Raw genomic sequence first — 16,755 nt, forward strand, 5'->3', positions numbered from 1 at the left:
GATATTTACTGGCACAAAATTCTAATTTTATCGATTTACATAACACAAATTTAAAATTTTACAATAATTCTAATAAACAAACAAATTAATGTTACGTTTCACAGAAACACGAAAATAATTGTCACGCATGTTGGATCTTTTATTTAACTACCAAATAGATTTTTATTAAAATTTAATAATAATAACTTAATAAAATTAAAGGAGTTTTTTCGGTTTTGCAGATAGCAAAAAGAGTTCAAAAAGAGCTCAATGTATGTCACCAATTATGTCACCAATTATGAATTCTTTTTGAGATGCAAAAAGAATTATTTTAATAAAAATAATTCTTTTTGCATCTCAAAAAGAATTCATAATTGATGACATAGAATTGAGTTCTTTTTGAATCTCTGTGCTATCTGGGTTTTTTCGGTTCGACAGTCACGAAATCAGCATGACCGAGATTCGAGTAACGGTAATGAAATTTAAAAGTCGCGCGACACCAACTTCACGTATAGGAACAGCTCGACGATGCTGCACCTGTTGCTCCCGGCTACACTTTCGTGAACATTTCATGCTTCGGACAATTACATTTTATTGTAACCACGCTTTATCTTTCTCTTAAAAGGAATGCACGAGCTGGGCGTGCTCGTAAATGTAAATGCTTTTATTATTATTTTATAAAGCTTATATATAATACGTTTTTTGTTTAAATTATAAGTTACGATTTAATTTGAAAATAAAATATATTTTAATAAAAAAATATATAAATTATTCAAAAATATATTAATTTTGTTTTTATTTACTGTGATTTGATATTTTCCTTGTAATTAATACTAAAAAATACTTTAAAAACAGATAATAGATGACAGACCAACTTTAAACTAACTCTATATAGTTATTTAGAAATACAAAAGTAAATGTAAATTTTACAAAAAACATATACCAATTTTTCGATGAATTTTTCTACTTTTGTGAAAAGAACCGAAAAAATTTGCGGGAAAAAGAAAAAAACCGGTTTTTTTCAAGCCTTTAAAACTATAATATATAGCGCGCGATTAACGAATGTAGATTTTATTATTATTACAAAGAATGTTTTTGGAAGGATAAAAATTCTAGATTTTTATATTGTCCTCCTCTAAATATCATTATAATCTTATAATTCACCGAAAAGGATCTTTATGATAATAAAACCTACGTTTGAGAAAAAATTTCTAACCTGATGACTACTTTGACCACTCATTAAGTCTATTTACGCGGGCCAAGTAATTATCGGCAATTAATAAATAAAATTCTCTTAATCCGTTAGTAATAATGTTGAGTGTCTGACAGATCTAACTTCTACATATAAGTCAATATATTGGATGAAGACTTCTGTTTTACCAGAGAGGAACCTGAGAGCGATCATCGCGTCGTTTTAGGTGTTTTCATCCATCAGCGCCTCTATGTGCACAAAATGTGCACATTGAATTATGTAGTCAAATATCCATGAATCCCGTAGGTAATGTGCATGACTTTTTGGGTCTCTTCTATGCTATGTCCACATTTATTTGGTTCTGTTTTATGCTATACCCGTAAATTTTACAATTATATGCATTCATATTTTAAATCTGTTTTGTGCAAATGTGCATAATCGTCTTCTACAAATGTGCAATACCACATATACATGATATAAATTCAATTAATTGATTTGATAAAAATTCACTCACCGATTGCTGTCGCTGCTCCTGCTGCTGATGCTACACTGCTACATTCCTTTTCCAGAATATCGAATCGCTCCATGGATGCCGCTTTCTGCTGACATCATCCTGCTATTCCCGAACCGCACATTAATAACGATCGCCCGATACTTTATTCGGCACTCCCGATATTACGGATATCACGAGTAAAACGTAATCCGCGCGCGAGAATTTCACTTGGCGCGACCGTTACATTTGGAAAAATACGTTAAAAGTACGGCACGTCAAGACACACTGAACAGAAATAATCGATTCGCTCCCAGAGTTTTGTATTGCGCGACGACTAGTGAAGTTTCATTATTGGCACGATCGACATTCTACCGAACGGATTGCGTACACTCCTCGAGCGAATACGCGCACACGAAAACTTTGCGAAAGTGGCGTGACGTCACGTAACTTCGTGGAAACGCAGGCCGAGGAAAGCGGTTGAATGAAAATTACGCGCCGAGATAAATGAATTCTGAACACGCGAGACACGCACGGAATCGACAGAACGTCCGACCGGCGCTAAAACGCGAGGTAACATGTCGGCACCGGCAGCAGCGTACGTGACTGCTGGCAGGCAGACTCGGCGGTACTCGGCGCTAGTCGGCGCCACTCGCCGCGCCTGCGCGCGCCGCGCCGCTGCCGTCATGTTGCTCCGCGCTCCAGTCACGTACGCCACTCCAGCGCCGGTCAGACGTTCCGTCGACTCCGTGCGTGTCTCGCGTGTTCAGAATTGAATTGTGCGGTGTTGTGCAGGTACTTCTTTTCTGTATTTCTTTATATAAATTATATTGTACAATTAAATTATTATAATAATATTATAAATTAATTTTTGTATTGTATTTGTATTACAATTCTACTTATACGGTATTATATTAATATTTTTATTATATTTTAATATTAAGTATTTAATTGTTATTTAAAAAATGACGAAAAATGCACATTTTTAGACAAAAAATAGTCATTGATTCTACCCAGTGAACACATTTTATAGCGGCAATATAACATGGAAGTTACATTAAGGCATGTAACACGCGTATGTGTGAGCGGTAGTACGTAGACCACACAGATACGTACGGGACACGAACGTTTCTGTACGATACCGTGCGATCCGTGCGTGTGTGAGCGATAGTCCACACAGATACGTACGGAACACGTACGATACCCCGCACAGATACCTACGGATTCGTACGTCTCTGTACGATACCGTGCGTGTGTGAGCGGTAGTCCACACAGATACGTACGATATCGAGTGGTGATGTCACTGATGTTCTCACCGTCTACTTCGTATAAACAAATATTGCTCGCTTATTTTATTTCAACTTAACATAAATAGGATGCTGCTTAGGTACCAAACATTACAGATTTTACATAGAGTCATATGGAGATGTACTCGAAAGTACGCAAAAATAGGATGCCGTAAGTATTAAAAATAGGATGGTTAAAAAAAGTTCGTACACCGTGCTATTTTTGCATCTTCTAATTTTCTACTCACAAAAATAAGATTGTACTTAGGTACCAAAACAGCATAGCTTTTACATGGAGCCTTATGGAGATATACTCAAAAATACGCAAAAATAGAATGCCGTAAGTATTAAAAATAGGATGGTTAAAAAGATGATTGTATACACCATCCTATTTTCGTACATTTTTACGTCGTCTCCCATAAGATCCCATGTAAAATTTGTAACATTAAATATCGCTGCAAAATCGTTACGAATTTATACACAAGTCGTATTTTTGTCTAACACTCGAATATAATTTTTTTCTTCAGCGATGGTTCACGTAACAAAAAAATCCTTCATGTGCAATATTTTTTTGTGCAATGTTACAAAAATAGGAGATCCTATTTTTGTATGTTTTTGGTTACCGTACAACGGTGACAAGATAGGAAGGATTTTCGCACCGTGACAAAGTTACCAAAGTAGGAATCCTATCGTGGCAAACTTGTGAAAATAATTACACGTACTCTTATGGAAGACACTCTGAAAGATAGCAAAAATAGGATTCCTACTTTGGTAACTTTGTCACGATACGAAAATCCTTCCTGGCGGTTACGGTAAAAAAAAATTTGGACACTAATCAAAAATAAGATTTGCATTTTCTGAAATTTGTCAGGTGTATTTTTATGTCTCTTTACGTACGAATTGTTCGTCACGACTCGGAAAAAAATAAAATCGCATTTTTTACATTTTCATTTTTTTGTTACGCTTTATCAAATGAGGTGCTGATAGTGAAACGGAACGGAACTTATGGGTGTATAGGAATGACGCATCTGTACGAGTTAAACAGTTGTGATTCATCGGACTAAAGAAAAAAATTGACGCTGGTCTTATGATATCATTTTTTTTTTCCATTCATTCTACACCACATGTGCTTCCGTCGGCCGCGAAGTTAATAATGGTGTTTGCGCCGATTTGTCACGTAGTCACTACTCGTACGCTCCACGCAGTCGTCACGAAACGCTAACTTGTTTCGTCGAAAGGTTTTTTATAATCTTTTTCTCGAAGAAACAGATCGTAAAATTTATCGCCGTTTTAAGTAAATGTGTTATATAAAAACTCCATGCTACGGTGTACGTTGTACTCATTCGAAGATGAATCGTCGTAGCATGTTTTTGTGTTATCGTTATATCGTCGCAATTGTGATTACTGTAATTGCTGCGACAACAACAGCACGAAATGTGAAAAGTATTTCGTTGTTTCGCGACAAACGAGATGCTAGAGATGAACGTATATATTTTAGTGGTTCAAGTTCACACGGTGGCGACGATTCTTTCTCCATTGCAAAAAATTTGATTGCGTTGGATCAAAAATCCGAAGATTCTATTGCTACGGATCTCGTGTCACACAAATGGTTGGACGATCGTGCGTTTGCTACGTGTGCCGCGAGATTATTAAACAACGCTGATGAGTTTGTCATAAAACTATTAGGATTTATAGACTATTCGTACTTCACGTGTCAAATAAACGTTGTGATTCATAGAGTTTTGGACGCTTTACTGACTGCTACATCTAATACGCGAGAGTTACGAACCGATAATAACCATACGTTATTCATTCATTTGATCACGTATGATGGAATCGTTCCTACGAACGATCTCATACAATCGTATTGCGCGTACAACGCACGATCGATATGGTTCCCGATAAGTTTTGTCTTTAAGGAGAGTCCGAGAGAATGCAAAGCTCGTATAACGTTCGAAGTTTTAAATATTGTCGGTATTAGAGTTCCACACAGAGACGTCGAACACTTTGTGAGTTCTTTCGTCAACGACAAATCGAGCGTACGTTTGGCTGCACGTGCTATTTGGACACGATATGAAAAAATATGGAGTGAATCGAACGGCACGATTGTCGCGCGATTACCCGAGGTGTTTCGTCGGCAGCAAGAAGAATTTGAACGATACAAGCATTCCGTGTCGGTACTGCAAGATTTACAACCACGTTATTACCAGGAAATTTTGGAACGTGGCCGAACTAATAAAAATTTGCCGATTAAACTCGTTTGTTCCGTTATCTCTTTGTCAATTATCGTTGTATACTTTTCTTACAAAGGGTGGAGAAAGTATAAACGTAAACGTACAAATGTTAGAGATGTTACTAACGTGGAAAATGAAACTGTTGTAAACAATACGACGACTATCAAGAATGACGATAACAACGCTATAGATAATATTTACGAAGATGTAACAACAAATACGCACAACAGTGGAAGAGTCGTCACAAAGTTATTATAAAAATTTTACATATGGATCAAAAGAAAAGAGTCTCTTTTTCTACTGACCCACCGCAGATACGTTATCTTGTTGCGTGGGGATATGCTTATCGCACTGCGCGTGACGGTTTCCTGTAGATAAGAGGTGCCATGGATCGTCAGCGTTTTCAACGAAGAATACAGCAGATTGAACCCGTTTTACTTCCAATATTGTTAAAAAGTATTAAAAGTCTAGAAAAATAAAAAATATTTTTTATTGTATCAAAATTATATATTTATTTTTTTATGTTATTATCATTAGTATTTACAACAAATGTATATGTTTCATAATTATTGTTCAAATTCTGTTTTTTTTATTTTACTAGAATACAACATTGCGCGCGTTTCGCGTGCGCCACTTAGCATTTTTATATTGAACATTGCACTTATTCTTCTTCTGTAATATTACTCTCACACACTTTATCATATTTAATGCCCTTCTCTATCTCACGCTCATTCACTCTCTTTCTCCCCCTCTCTAAATTATTAATTATATTATTAATTATATTATTTTAATATTGTTCAATATTACTCTTTTACACACTTTACTTTCTTATTTAATCCTTTTCTTTATCTCTCACTCTCCCCCCTCCCCCCCCTCTCTCTCTCTCTCTCTCTCTTGCTTTCTTTCTCTCTCTCTAAACACAAATTACACAGGCACACACAAAAAAAAGTAGTTGGTCCGGCGGACTAGACTAATCAATCCTTAAGTATTTCGACCCGCTGAATCCGAATCTAAGGTCAGAATTGCAAAGTTAGCTCGCATTTTCTAACCTCAAAAAAAATTTTTTGTTTAATATTAGTCCAGTGGGCCAGACTAGTCAATCTTTATGTATTTTGACCCGCTAAATCCGAATCCAAGGTCAGAATTGCAAAGTTAGCTCGCATTTCCTAACCTAAAAAAAAAAATTTTTTTTTAATGATAATCCAGCAAACACGTTTTGGCACGGTTATATCATTTTCTAGTCACTATGTAAATATCTTTGTTATATAACAGCGAGATGGCTTTGTGATGCAATCGTGACAACTTAATATAGTAATGACATTTTTGTTACAACTCATTATTATATATTTGTTACGTAACCCAGATCTATAAATTATATAATGTAACTAAATCACATCCATGTTTTGTTCCATGATTAAGACACGTAACAAATATAAAATGTAAGTTACATCATAAAGCCATTTATTAAAAGCTGTAAATTTTACATGATTTCATTACGTCTATATAATGTGTACTGTGTTTTGTAACGATTATATCACAAAGCTCTAAAATTGTTTGTTCTTTGAAAATGACATCACTGAAATGTAATACAATTCACATAATCAAACTCTTTAGTTCCACGCCAGCCGTTATGAAAAAAGTTTGTCACAAAAATTTTGATACCTGGATATAGTCCACGGATAATTATTATTGTGCCAATAAATAGTATTTTCAACTATATTAAATGTTTAATAATTAGTGCATATATACAATAATTGTCGTGACAATTAGATCTCACTTGACGCGATTCACTCCGCGTGTCTCCTTGATCGAGGACACATGCAAACAATAAGTTATAATAAGATAAGTATAATGTACAATACGCGTATAATTTGTCTCTTTATCCTTACTTTCTTTCCTTTCTTTCATCACTGCAAGTATTTGTTTTGAGAATATATTATATTCGTTAACGTCTATAATTTAATAATAAAAACCATAACCTCAAAATATTGTACTATAAAAATGTAGTAAAGTTTTAAATTATATACTCAGCAAGGTGGATGAAGGATCTTTACAGTTTTATTTATTTTTATTAGATATAAAACTTTAATTGAATTTAAAATAACATAATAATATTAAGATAAAAACAATAATTAACATTTAATTTATAACTTAGAAAATTGAAAAATGTCAAGTTTAACAATTAAAATTATAAAATATATTTATTTGAATTGATATTCGCGCGCGCGGTAAAAGATCTCTGGCTTTACATCGATAAAGTGGGATCTGTTTTATCGGCAGCTCGCAAGAGCTAAACGCTTGTCGATCTTTACCGACAGAACACGAGCGATTGGGCGGGCACATCAGCCGACGGCGTGCATTATACATTATACATACGCACGGATGACAAATCCACCGTCGCGGTTTTCCGCTATCTGTCCGTGGATAATCGTTATCGCCACGTATCGTGCATTGACTTCTCCTGCCAACGTGTAAATTAATCATGATCCTGCTCGAGATACACAACAGGATACTCGAGGAAACGTTGGCGAACAAAATCAAGAATGCTCTGTCGGGGTAAGCGTCCTCTCTCTCATCTTGGGGATCCCGGTGCCCGGGGATCTCGATCGCCGCGTGAATCCTAACCTAACTCCGTTGGACGTAGATGTGGCCGCCGGGGCGGTGCCGCGTCCGGTCCCTCGAAAGAAAACACATAATTCCCATTTCCAAACGATTTGTCGAACATGGAGCTTCCTTCGTTTCGACTCCTCTCCTACTTCCCGGTTACGTTTCTTACTGCACCTCGTCCTGCTTCTCCGCCTTGAGAGCTCATTTTCAAGTTTTTGCTTCGGCTCCTAATCTTATCTCATCCTTATTTGTCATACTTGGGAAACTTTATCTTTCTCCATATAATTTATTGAAGGAATTTTGTTCTCCTTTCTTTTTGTTCTCTGTTTTCTCATTGTCTCATCCTTTATCATTGTTTCTTTATACTTTACCTCCTTGGTTTCGAGATTTTATCTCTGAAATTTTCTCAGTATCTTTTTGAACTTCCATCAATTTTGACCCATTTGCCATATTTGTGAGATTTTGTTTCTTCAAATAATTTATTAAAGATGAATTTTTATTTCTTTGACTTGTTTTTCTATAATCTTTTTTATTCCTTTTCGTTTCTTTGCGTTTTACTCCAAATTACTTTAATTACTGTTTTGAGAATTTACCTCTAGAATTTTGATTCCACATCTTTCTCAGCTTAGTTTCTTAGTTTATTCAGATCTGTTGCAGTTGTAAAATCTTATAGAATCGATAGATCTCTGATTATAATATGCATTTTGCTTATAGGCATAAGCAGGAGTCAACAGACATCATCATAGCAGACTTTGATGGTGTACTCTTTCATATTTCAAATCTTAGTGGAGATAAGGCAAAGCTTAGAGTAAGTGGGCATCCTTAAATAAAATATTAAATATGTGGTTATTCAAAGCTGACCACTTTTTTATATTTGTTTTTTTTGCAGATTAGTATCTTGCTCAAATTTTATAAACAGTTGCAAGAGCATGGCGCAGACGAGTTGCTCAAACGAGAGTATGGGTCTCACCTCATCGCACCAGAGAGCGGTTAGATTCCCATTTCAATCATCTATCAGCTTTCGTGCTTGCAAACAAAGATAGATTAATCGGTTTAAATCATTTTCCGCTATTACAGGTTACAATGTATCAGTTCTTATAGACCTAGAAAAGTTACCGGATGACTGGGAGGCATTAGTGAGAAAGGTTGCCCTGTTAAAGAGGCATTGCTTCGCCAGTGTTTTTGAAAAGTATTTCGACTTCCAAGAGGAGTACTGTGATTCTTCGGGCAGGCCAGGACAGAAGAGAGCTGTAATTCAATACCGAGACGAGGAAACTATGTAAAAAATATACCTATGCACAAAACATCTAATTGTTGCTTTATTATATTATTATTAATTCTTAATTTTTTCATTAAGGTACGTGGAGGCTAAGAGCGACAGAGTCACAGTAGTATTCAGTACAATATTTAAGGATGAAGATGATATGGTCATTGGGAAACTGTTTCTTCAGGAGCTGAAGGAAGGCAGGCGTGCAAGTCACACCGCTCCGCAAGTCTTGTTCAATCATCGTGAGCCGCCATTGGAGTTACAGGATTCCGAGGCGGCGGTCGGAGATTGCATTGGATACATCACATTCGGTGAGGAAAGTTTGAAGTTTATTTTTTTAATATACAAATTATTCCGACATAATGTCATGCCTAATTTCTTTTTACTTATATCTAAAAGAAAATAAACAAGATTGGAAAAAAAACAGTTGTTGAAAACTCAAAATGGACTTGACACTTTCAGTTCTAAACCCTTATTATTTAAGTATAACATAAGACAAACTCATATAATTTTACTTTCGAACTTAGATCGTTTTTTATTTCGTATTTTTACAGTACTGTTTCCACGTCACACCAATCGAGAGGCTCGCGATAACACTATTGACCTGATACACATGTTTAGGAATTATCTGCATTATCATATTAAGTGCAGTAAAGTTTATATTCATTCGAGAATGCGCACCAAAACGACGGACTTCCTCAAGGTGTTGAACAGAGCGAGATCCCAATCCAAAAACACTGAAAAGAAGACTATCACGTAAGTTTTATTACTCGCAAAATATTAAGTAAGAAAAATGTTTTTTTAGTTTTGATCGATTCACACGCACGCACACACACACACACATACACACACAAATTTACAACAAATATTAACAATCTAAAATATTGATACAATTATTTTTATATAGTTTATTATATAGTTGATTATATTACATATAAATTTGAAATTTTTTGTGTTAATCATGAAAACTTTTAAAACCTGCTTCAAAACACTTTTATAAATTTGTTACATTTTCCAGATAAAATAATTAAAATAAAAGCTATTAATATTTTCATAAATTTCTTATTGAATTTGCCACATATATTAGTCTTTTTATTATTTCTTAACAGCGTTCTTATATGCTTAAGGTGAAATACAATTCTTCTATTGTCGAATTTATTGCATTGTTTACTTAAGCTTGCAACTTTTTTCAGGGGACGAACATTCATCAGGAAAGAATGAACGTGCTATAAGCGCGAAAGTATTAACACTTCAATAGATGAGAGAGGAAAGGATTATTGCGCGGCTAGTGCGGTCGGGAACATCCTACGAGCGAGATTCCCTGCGAAGGCATTCTTCGACTCGCGCGTTATCGGCGAGTGCTATTGGACCTTTGAGTTTCAACCTGTTTCTCGAGCAGTGCCCTGTATTTCGGAAAAACGTAGTGCCGCGCTATTAAATGAATAAGGGAGAAAATGAAAAGGAGTATCGGTTTTACACAGCGGATTAGCACAATTACGCCTCAATTATCCGGAAAGGGATTATTCGAGGACGCCGGAGTTGCATCTGTGTGTCCGATGGTTGACAGTTTACTACTATTACGAAGAGTATCGCGAAACGTTTTACCGATTTTTACAGTGATTTCCAAGGTTCAAGTACACTACCGCTACTTCTCGAGAAGTTTGAATTCGTATTACAATGGTTGTTACTTCGAACAATTTATTATACGTTATGACATTCTGAACTAAGTCTGGCGCTTTGGATGCGAGTACATCGAATACAGATTAGTATATGATAATATGATGATATCCCTCAGATAAAATCACGAAATATCCTTTAAAAGGACGTTTAAAAATACATTTGCACTCAGTTTATTGAGTCTGTGATTGTATCTCGTCACGAGAACTTTTTGAGGCAACATTATTTCAATTGGCAGAGATATAATGACTAAAGTTTAAAAAAATTTAATAAAGGAGAGACAGTGATAAACAACTTTTTACTTTTCGCATTGTGCATTTCAATTCGATGAAAGCAAAGATTGTCAAGCGGACAAATATTGTTAAATAGCGTAATTGTTCCCTTTTTCGATACTTTTATCGTCTACCTAACGACTTAAATACATCCGATTATTGTGAGAGATTAAAAAAAAAGAATAAAACAACATTAACAATCCACTTAGTACCGCACCTGTAGTATTGATCTGTAATCAGTAAGCGGCGTAAAATAGGGAGTGTCAGAACAGGTCGTTCAATTAAGCAACCACACCCTCTGACACGGCTGTGTTTTCCCTTACAGTCAGAAGTATCTTGCCGAAGATTGGATGTACATCAGACGGGATAGTAACGGCCTGATTAACGTTCATCACGTTAGCTAATTAATTAAAATTGGAAGTTACAGACTCGAGGAGCTTACTTTCTCGATATTTCGAACAGAGGGACGTATTTTGAATCTGAGATACTTTGAAGTCTCGTTTGGAGTACCTTCAGTTGGAGCGTGATGGAGGAGACGACACTGCCGACGACGTTCTCGTCTTCTAGCGAGCTGAATGAAACTTCGACGGAGGACGATATGGTGCAGCAGTGGTTGGAAAATGAGGCGATTTCGGGTTTTCGCGTCTGGCAGCTCGCCGGCATCATTCTCTCCGTTCTGCTGAGCATCATCGTCGGGCTGTGCTGCTGTATTCGGTTTCGCGTCCCCAGAACGAAGCAGGAGATCGAGGCGGACTACATTCGCAAGAGGATCACCAGGAGCTTCCGGAATGAGTTGTCGAAGATCAACAACACCGAGATGGATGAGATGGATCTGCGGAAAGGTAATGATGCGACCACTGCTTCGGAGATCCATAGTGACGAAGACTTGGTGTGATTTAGTTAATCAAGAGGAAAGAAAGAAAGGCAAACGGAAAAAATATCTTATTGATATTTTAATAAGAGATTAAAATTTGTTAAATAAAAAAGAACAAAAAAGGTAAAAAAATTTACTTTTGAAAAGGCTTATTCGATCAGTAGTTGTATTGTAAACTTTCGCACTGAAATGAGTCTATGCTTAACTTGGCTCTGCTATCCTTTCTCTTTTATCTTGATATAACTTTTCTCAAAAGATGTTTTAGAATAATGAAAGCTAAAAACTCGCTTTCTTCGCATCGCAGCTCTGGACAGAATCCGTAACGAGTACGAGGGGGACACGTCCGCAATAGCGGAGGAGTGCGCGGAAATGGCGCAGCAGAGCGCGGCCCGACAGGGCTTTCGATCCAGATTTAACGCCGTGTTCGGCGGGACGCGTGTGCGTTTCAGCCAACGCGGGCACGCGGAATCGAACGTTGTGATCTAACGGCGGCGGTTCGTCGTCCTGCGATGTCCTGTGCGCGAGGGGAATCGAAACAAAACCCTCTCGAAAGACCGCGAGTCTCATAAAATTTTTCCTCGTCGCGCAACTTTAGGAATATAAAAAAAATGGAGCAAGAGAAAATACACGCACCTCCGCAAGAAAGATGACGCAGGTCAAAGATTGTTTTTCGAGAGAGAAAATAAATTGCGTTTTAAAATTAATTATTTGGAATTAAACATATATTAACTTGGAGCGGTGAATTAATCAAATTAAAATGCTCTCCCATCTAAAAGATGTAATGTATTAACTTTGTTATAGCGTCATATTAAATCTAAAGCTACTCCTGTTAGGATTTTTTTTTTCTTGTCTTTATAATTTGAATTTAATTGTAACAACTTGTATCACCTTTCCTGATCGAAGGCCAATGTATTCAGAACACAATATAAAATTTAAAAAATTACGACTTGTGTCACTCGGGGAATACGACGCACATTGAAATCAAGATAATATAAATAAGAATTTTTTCTCTTAGACAACGATACATAAAGTATATAATGAAAAGTTTCAACAGTCAAGAAGGTTAAGAATAGACAAAGAAGAGAAGATACAAGTTCGATGTCAATTTACAGGGAATAATAACGAGTAATAAACTGCGTGTGACAACTTTCATTGACTAAATATAATCTTTATTTCATATAGATATATTTTACACAAAAATTTATTTACTTTTAGCATGCAACAGTGATCTATTAGCAACGAATAGTAATGCTTTTGAAAGTAACACTTCACGATGTTGTGTTACAGCGTATTCTTTTTTCCTCTCTTTCTATCCTGTCGACATCGCTATCGATTAAAATTTAATCATTAACTTCTTTATATCGATTAATTATTTGTACTCTCTCGTTAACCGCGCTTATCCTATTATCGCACATCGATTGATCTTATTCACCTATTCAATAGAAGTCGCTGAATCTAATGATCATTGACAATACGGGAGACGAAAATCGTTATTAATATAAAATATATTATAGAGAATAACAAGTCAAATTTCGTAAAAAAAGATTGCAAAGTATAACGTTTTAAAAAAATAGTTAAGCAAAGTATCACACTGATTTCGCGACTATTTACAATATCCTCGCTTCTATCATAAAATGTAAATCGGCGACGCGTAAAATCGAGAAATTATCTCGATTGCAACAACATGATCCTTTAGTTGAAACAAAAAAAAAAAAAGAAACAATGCAGAAGAAGTTTTACAAATGAGTGTGTAATAAATATTTAAGATATTAATTAATAACAAAGGAAAACAGAGGAAGAAAGGTAACTCAATAAAATAAAGAATATACAACGGAAGATACGTGTTCACATAAAATGACTTTATTAAAATCGGAAAGCATACAGGAGACGCGAAAATGTTGCTCGACGAACAATAACTTCGAGTCCGTCGTCGCAGCAACAGTAACGTATCACTCTGTCGATTCCGAAAAAAAAAAGGGAAAAAAATAAGATAGGGAACCAAGATCGTCGATTAATTAAAAGAATTACAGCGAGAAACGGGTCCATCGGGTTGCTAATCGATCTAGCATGTAATGTTAGATAGTCGGGCTCGACTTAACCGTCGAAAGTTACGAACAAATATCTTTGTACGCACCTTCGTCTGTTCATAAACGGGGATAATCGTCACGCTGACCAACGTAGAAACGTTAGAAAACGCAGGAACTTAAAATATGAACGAAAATGAAGAGAGCTGTAAAAAAAAAAAAGAAAAATTATCGCCTCGACGATTAAACTAGATCTCGCATCGCGATGCACGGGTCTCTCCATTTCGGCGGACAGACGTACCGACGGCTACTCCGGTACCGTTTTCCTGAAACCACGAGGACGACCGACGACGAGATCGATCCTCGCCCTCCTCTCGCGTGACTCTCTCACGCAAGTTGGCTTGTTGATGCGTATATAACAAAATAGACGACAAATGTCTTTCTCTTCTTCCAGCGTATCTCGAGCGACTCTCATCTCAACGGGGAATTCAGAGATCAGTCGTCGAGACATCCAACTATCTCTTTTTCTCTCTGTTGTATTTTAATCTTACGTAAAACGTAAAGCTTTCTCAACATATTCTTCTTTTCATATATGTATATTCTCCGGCTGTATATTTCGACAATTATGTGATAATTGCAGCCGAGAATATATATATATATATATATATATATATATATATATATATATGTATTTATATAAAATTGACCGCCCATGACGGTGCTATAATTACAGAAATTCGCCCAAAAAGAAATTCCAATTAGTAGAGGAGATATATTATATCCGATCGTTAGACGCTTAGATTTTATAAATGTCTCTTTTTGAATCCTTACATTCTAGAATCTTCGAGGATGCGCGATTTCATCTCTTGGATCTCGCATCCTCGCGAAATAGCCTGGAATCCTTACGCTCTAACAATGTTGAAGTGTCTCCCTAAATTTTAAGAATCTTTGAATCTCCTTACATTCTAGGATCTTTGCGTACTTAGATTCTAGGATCTTTGGATCATTTAGGTGTTAGATTCTAGGAACTGTGGATCCTTAGGTTCTACGGTCTTTAGATTCTTGGATATTACAGAGAAATGTTTGCGTCTCACTTAGGTACTCTAGGTTCTTGGAATACTTCTAGTATTTTCGACGAGAAGTAAGAAAAGAAGTAGGATGAGCGTAGTGATGCAAAAAAAAAACTCTTAACTCGTCAAGCACGACCACTCGGTCTGAAGTGGCACGCAGTTTAGATTCCGGAATGTTCGCATACCTGCATACTAGATATATCCTAGAGCAAGGGGCAAACTACAGGGATGACGGTCTCTGCAGATTTTCAAAGAAAAAAAAAATTATACAAGTTAAAAGCGCATTGTACAAGGGAGGAACTTTGATCGACTAGAGGATCCGATGACGCATGGAAAGCGTCGTATGCGTATATATATATATATATATATATACATATATATATACATTATATATAATAAACAATTTTTCTTCGGCAAGTTGAAAGAACTGGGAGAGCGTTGTGTTACAAAAGTTACAGTGTTTCCCGTAGAAAATCTCAGTTTGGTTCCTTAAGTCTCACATTTCGTCATAGTCTTAGATCTTGGAATCTCGAACGGTCGTACCTTCACGTAAAATTATTGAAATTGTCAAACGTTCGAAAAAACATTTTAAGGAACCAAGCCTTATGCTTATGCGCGGAAACTCGTCAAAAGAGGAACCATCACGAACATGTAACACTTATCCTCAATGTAATGCGTTTACTTTAACGAGGTGTGTATCTATGTATGTGAGTGTGTATGTATGTGTAGCGTGTGTATGCATCTTTCCGACAGTAGAAATTTCATAACTGCGAAAGTTACAGCTGTAGCAGCTCGTGCATTTCAATACGCGAGCAGTCAACGCGTCAGTCGGTGAATCTGCTAATGCACGATGCTTTCGGGATTCCTCTAATTGAAGACTGGTCGGAAATAAGATACATAGAAGGAGAGAGGGGAGAAAAGTACATATGTGTACAAGCAAAGAGAGAAAGAGAGCTCGCTACGAGAGGTAAGAAAGAGGTATGTCTCCTCCATAAAACAAGTCGGGGTGGCGTCGCGACGCACAACGTCGACAGCGACGACGGTGGGCATCTACGCGTGCCTTCACGAGATCTTGTTCCGCCACCACGAGAACTTCATTTTCGGACTGAGATATTTGAAGCTGATAATTGAATGCGGGATCAGGGATAGTATCGGTAGGAAACTGCCGCAGCTGCGGCTTTTGGGCTCCTCGTCGCTCTCTACCGTCGTTTTCTTGTTGTTGGTGGTAGTGGTGGTAGTGGTGGTGGTGGTGGTAGTAGTGGTAGTGGTAGTGGTGCTGATCGTCATGGTGGTGGTGATGATTGTCGCCGACGGCGTCGAGTACGGATACGGCAAAGGATTGCGTGTGATATGGACGGCGTCGGTGTCTACTCCATCCGACGCGATGTTCTTCCTCTTCTCCGCGGCGGCGCTCATGTATCGCACGCCGTTCCTTCCACCGGCGCTGATGTGGTCGACCATCTCGGACCTGAGAGATGAATTCTTGAGGGACGTCTTGCGATACACCTTGGATCGCGGCATTTTCATCGTCAGTTGCGGCAACGACGCCGAACGAACCGCGGCGACGTCTGCGCCGATCGCGCTCCTCGGGGTCACGCCTGAAGAGACGTCACAACCCTGGAGAGCGATTGACTGGAGTGGCGGGGGGGTGGGGTAGCGCTCTCTGTCTCCGTTCGTCGAGATCGTCATCGCGCCGTCGCACCGATGGCGATCGCGGGGAGGGAGACAGAACGAGGAAACGGGGGTGGTGCGCGCTTCATTGGTCCCGGGTTGCGAGACGAAT

At 37.3% G+C, this 16,755-nt stretch overlaps 3 protein-coding genes across 3 annotated transcripts; 2 read left to right on the top strand and 1 right to left on the bottom strand.

Moving 5' to 3' along the window:
• The first annotated feature begins 7,527 nt into the window (after positions 1-7,527).
• On the top strand, positions 7,528-11,206 carry LOC105838652 (probable actin-related protein 2/3 complex subunit 2). The gene is made up of 7 exons (XM_012684360.2): positions 7,528-7,737; positions 8,503-8,596; positions 8,678-8,777; positions 8,866-9,067; positions 9,146-9,366; positions 9,610-9,811; positions 10,249-11,206. The coding sequence occupies exons 1-7, from the start codon at positions 7,664-7,666 to the stop codon at positions 10,274-10,276; spliced, it is 921 nt and encodes a 306-aa protein (XP_012539814.1). The 5' UTR covers positions 7,528-7,663; the 3' UTR covers positions 10,277-11,206.
• Positions 11,207-11,357: 151 nt separating this feature from the next.
• LOC105838660 (transmembrane inner ear expressed protein) lies at positions 11,358-13,594 on the top strand. The gene is made up of 2 exons (XM_012684373.3): positions 11,358-11,846; positions 12,183-13,594. Exons 1-2 carry the CDS (start codon positions 11,531-11,533, stop codon positions 12,362-12,364), a joined length of 498 nt encoding a protein of 165 aa, XP_012539827.1. The 5' UTR covers positions 11,358-11,530; the 3' UTR covers positions 12,365-13,594.
• On the bottom strand, positions 13,030-16,687 carry LOC114254150 (putative mediator of RNA polymerase II transcription subunit 30). The gene has a single exon (XM_028189733.2). The coding sequence runs from the start codon at positions 16,659-16,661 to the stop codon at positions 16,035-16,037; it is 627 nt and encodes a 208-aa protein (XP_028045534.1). The 5' UTR covers positions 16,662-16,687; the 3' UTR covers positions 13,030-16,034.
• Positions 16,688-16,755: the final 68 nt, after the last annotated feature.

Source organism: Monomorium pharaonis, chromosome 5 (genome assembly GCF_013373865.1).
Source record: "Monomorium pharaonis isolate MP-MQ-018 chromosome 5, ASM1337386v2, whole genome shotgun sequence".
Taxonomy (NCBI): domain Eukaryota; kingdom Metazoa; phylum Arthropoda; class Insecta; order Hymenoptera; family Formicidae; genus Monomorium; species Monomorium pharaonis.